Source organism: Pleurodeles waltl, chromosome 8, assembly GCF_031143425.1.
Source record: "Pleurodeles waltl isolate 20211129_DDA chromosome 8, aPleWal1.hap1.20221129, whole genome shotgun sequence".
NCBI classification, from domain to species: domain Eukaryota; kingdom Metazoa; phylum Chordata; class Amphibia; order Caudata; family Salamandridae; genus Pleurodeles; species Pleurodeles waltl.
In genome coordinates, this window is record NC_090447.1 from 87283869 (window position 1) to 87287547 (window position 3679).

At 40.1% G+C, this 3679-nt stretch overlaps 1 protein-coding gene across 1 annotated transcript; it reads right to left on the reverse strand.

Annotated features, from left to right (window-relative positions):
* Positions 1–445: 445 nt before the first annotated feature.
* LOC138249482 (olfactory receptor 6N1-like) lies at positions 446–1405 on the reverse strand. The gene has a single exon (XM_069203441.1). It carries the CDS (start codon positions 1403–1405, stop codon positions 446–448), a length of 960 nt encoding a protein of 319 aa, XP_069059542.1.
* Between the last annotated feature and the right edge of the window lie 2274 nt (positions 1406–3679).

Here is a 3679-nt window from a genome sequence, read left to right on the forward strand (position 1 = left end):
AAGAGGGGTAGTCTTATACAGCGAGTATAGCCGAAACCCTATATTGTAACAGGAAAAGTAGGGGGTCGTCTTATACACCCAGTCGTCTTATAAGCCGCAAAATACGGTACAAATGTAATTTACTCCATTATAGCATTTACTGTTATGAATCAGGTTTTTTCCTTCTGTAAAATCTACACATTTTTGAAGAAAATATTTCTTCTACGATTCAGCCTTGCAGCATGTTTTTTTTCCATACAACCCCATTTTAAAACACTGGTAGTATATGGACAAATTATATAACATCTACTCAAAAATGAAATAGTTTTCATGAGTAAAATCATATTTTACAGAATTTGCTCTAAATGCTCATATTTACTATTTGAATGCTATGAGTTTACAAGTAAATAGTCTGGTCTTTTTTGTATTTATACTTTGGCAATATGAGACAGAGCAATATACTGGCTCATTTGGAGATGTTGGTGCTGAAGACAGCCATTTTCCTTTCGAAAGTCTCCCTAATGTCTTTGTTCCTCAGGGTGTATATCAGAGGGTTCAACATGGGTGTAAGCACAGTGTAGAGCATGGCAATCAGAGAGTCAGTGTCAGGTGAATATGACGCGGTTGGCCGTATGTACATGAAAACAAGAGGCAGGAAAAATAAGTTGACTACTATCAAGTGAGAAGTGCATGTTGAAAATGCCTTTCTTCGTCCCCCTGGAGAAGCAATCCTCAGGATGGATAATATAATTTGTACATAAGAAGCCACAACAAGAGAAAATGATGAAATGATCACAAAAAACCCGATGGAGGAGCCCAGCACCACATTGAGGGAAGTGTCAGCACAGGCCAGTTGGAGAAGCGGTGGATGGTCACAGTAGTAATGATGAATCACATTTGGTCCACAGAAGGGAAGAGTGGAAGCAAACACCACTAAAGGGAAACATGCGAGAAATCCCCCAGTCCAAGCTGCTGTAGAGAGGTAGATAGAAATCTTTCTGGTCATTCGTGAGTGGTAATGCAGAGGTCGACAAATTGCATAATAGCGATCGAAGGACATCACAGCCAAGAGGAAGCATTCTGTTGCTGCCATCGAGAGAAACAAATACATCTGTAAGAAGCAACCACTGAAGGAAATATCACTGTTGTCCATCAGAAACTTGGCTAGCATTTTTGGGACAGTGACTGTGACATAGCTCATATCCAGGAAGGACAAGTGGCTAATGAACAAGTACATAGGAGTCATGAGCTTGGCATCAGTGTTTGTCAGAAGGAGAATCATCCCATTGCCTGTGACTGTGAGAAGGTAGATGGTGAGAAATATCCAGAAGAGCAAGGCCTGGAAGCCCTGCAGATTTGGGAATCCAAATATAATGAACTTGGTTACTGTGCTGCGGTTCTGGCTGTAGAGCTCCCAGCTTCCCATGTTTACACCTACAGATGACCCAAATTACACACAGGGTTAATGCCATTAAATTAAATTCTATCACAAGTAGAAAAGTGACCAGCTAACATATGACATCATGTAAACCAAGGATATCAATCCAGATCGTGAAGGGTTTAGATCCATGCCATGTTTTCAAGAAAGCCATAAAAATCACATTTACATACAATGAACCTAAAAGTGAGCCTGTTGCATAGCTTTTGGGAAACCATAAAAACCTGCAATGGATCCTGTCTTTCTCACCAATATTGGTTAATTCTGCTACAGACAGTACACATGGCAATTACTTAAGAAAATTGCTGTAAATCAATTTCACTAACAGGTAAGCTAAGGTTTACTATCTTTTCCTGCAACAGAGGGCAAACATTGCAGTGCTGCTTTGCATGTAGGATAGAAAATAGTACGCCACCTGATTTAGTAAGAGCTGTCTGCCACTGGCATCACTGCTAAATTTGCTGCTTTGCCTGACTCTAAACTTTGTACTGTTGTGCAAAGGCGAGCCAGCAGCGTTTAGCCTAGGATGGAGAGTGAAATTACACTAAAAATCTACATAAACTCATAGGGGTCAGCGATACAGGATATGTGCTTAAGGGTAAAGTTCACATTACATATAGATAGATCAGGTGATATAATATTTGATCCTTTGCTTATGCCTGCTGATACTTGAGATTAGGATTTGCGACAAAGCCAGATCACTCTAGTTTAGCCCAGGACACATTGCCCTTACTAACATGAACTGATGGCTGAACCAAAGGGGTTTAAATACCTTTCGCGCATGAAAGTTGATGTGTCACTATGGTTTCCCCAGATTGGTAACACTCTGCGACACATGAGCACCAGTACAAACCCTTAGTAAATTTGGGCCTTAGTATGAAAAGCATGACTTTGCATTTTCTCCAATCTGTTAAACTTGCTAAGCACTTAAAGGCAAGAGTTTGTCCTTTAGAAGTATACAAACAAAATAAAAATAAATGCAGTACAGTATATTACAGGAGCATGCTGCACAGGAAGGAATAAAAAATTGTATAGAGGAATGCAGGAAAATGTGAATATTGTATATTGCAGTGGGTCATGTCGGCCAGATGTACAAAGCCTTTTTGTAGTCATAGATCTTGCAATGCACTAAATTATAAGGCTTTCGACCATTAAATAGATTTTTAAATGCACTAAACCCATTTTGCGATACAGTAACATCTTAGCAAATCAGAAAATAGATTTAGAAAAGGTTTGTGAGTCCCATTTGTAAAGAATTTGGGGTGCCGCTTCCAAATTACAATTTGTAATGCTGTCTCAATGGTTTGCAACTGCAATTTCAGTGAAACTTACTGATAGGTTACCGACTGCTGAAAGAAGTGGTAATCCATTCATGAAGGGGAAGGGACTCCTGTGGAATCTCTACCCATTTGTGGATGAAAAAAAAGTTTGTTTGAGAGTGGGCAGCAGTCTAGGAGACCACTGTCAACTCTTAAACAAACTTTATTTTTAAATGTAATTTTTCTACCATAAGTGCAGATCCATTTCCTTTAGGAACAAGCATTGGCAAAGCCAGTAGGTCTCAACTATGCAATTGTGTTTTAGCCATGTTGTACATCAGTGTGGCTGCTGTTCAGCATGGCTAAAAGTTAGTGGTGTGGAGTGGGGTATGGTGTCGGGTCTGCAAACCCGGATATGCCCCAGTAAAAAACTTCGGAGTTGATAATTTTCCTTTGCAGGGACCAATGCTTGCTGACAGAGACTAATGCTTGTTTGCAAAGACCAATGTATGTTGAGCCTAATGCTTCTTAAAGACCAATGCTTGTTTAGGAACATTTATTGCACAAGCCTCCAGCATCCCTATGACTCAGACTGGGTGTGGCTGGATGCAGCAGGTATTTAAACCTCACCCGGCCTGAGTGAATTGCTTGCTTTAAAGGTCACCAGCTGCAGAGAAGGAACCTCTGCTCCTCTACTTTTGATCTTCATGTTCTGTTCTGTCCAGCCTCTTGGAGGCCACTTCTGGAAAAAGAAGAGACTGAGGGAATAAACCCTTATAAATGCGGTAACTTGCTGCATGGGATTTAAGAATATGTATTGCTAAAACTTGATACTTGCTGACTTGAAATTTGATAAGCAAATGTTCCAGGATACAATGCACCTAAAAGGTCACATCTTTGGGGTTTAAGTTCATTGGGATGTTCACCCCTTGTCATGCTATAACGCTTACTGTAGTTGCTTGCATTACACCACAGAAAGGAGTTTCTATCGAACAATTATTAT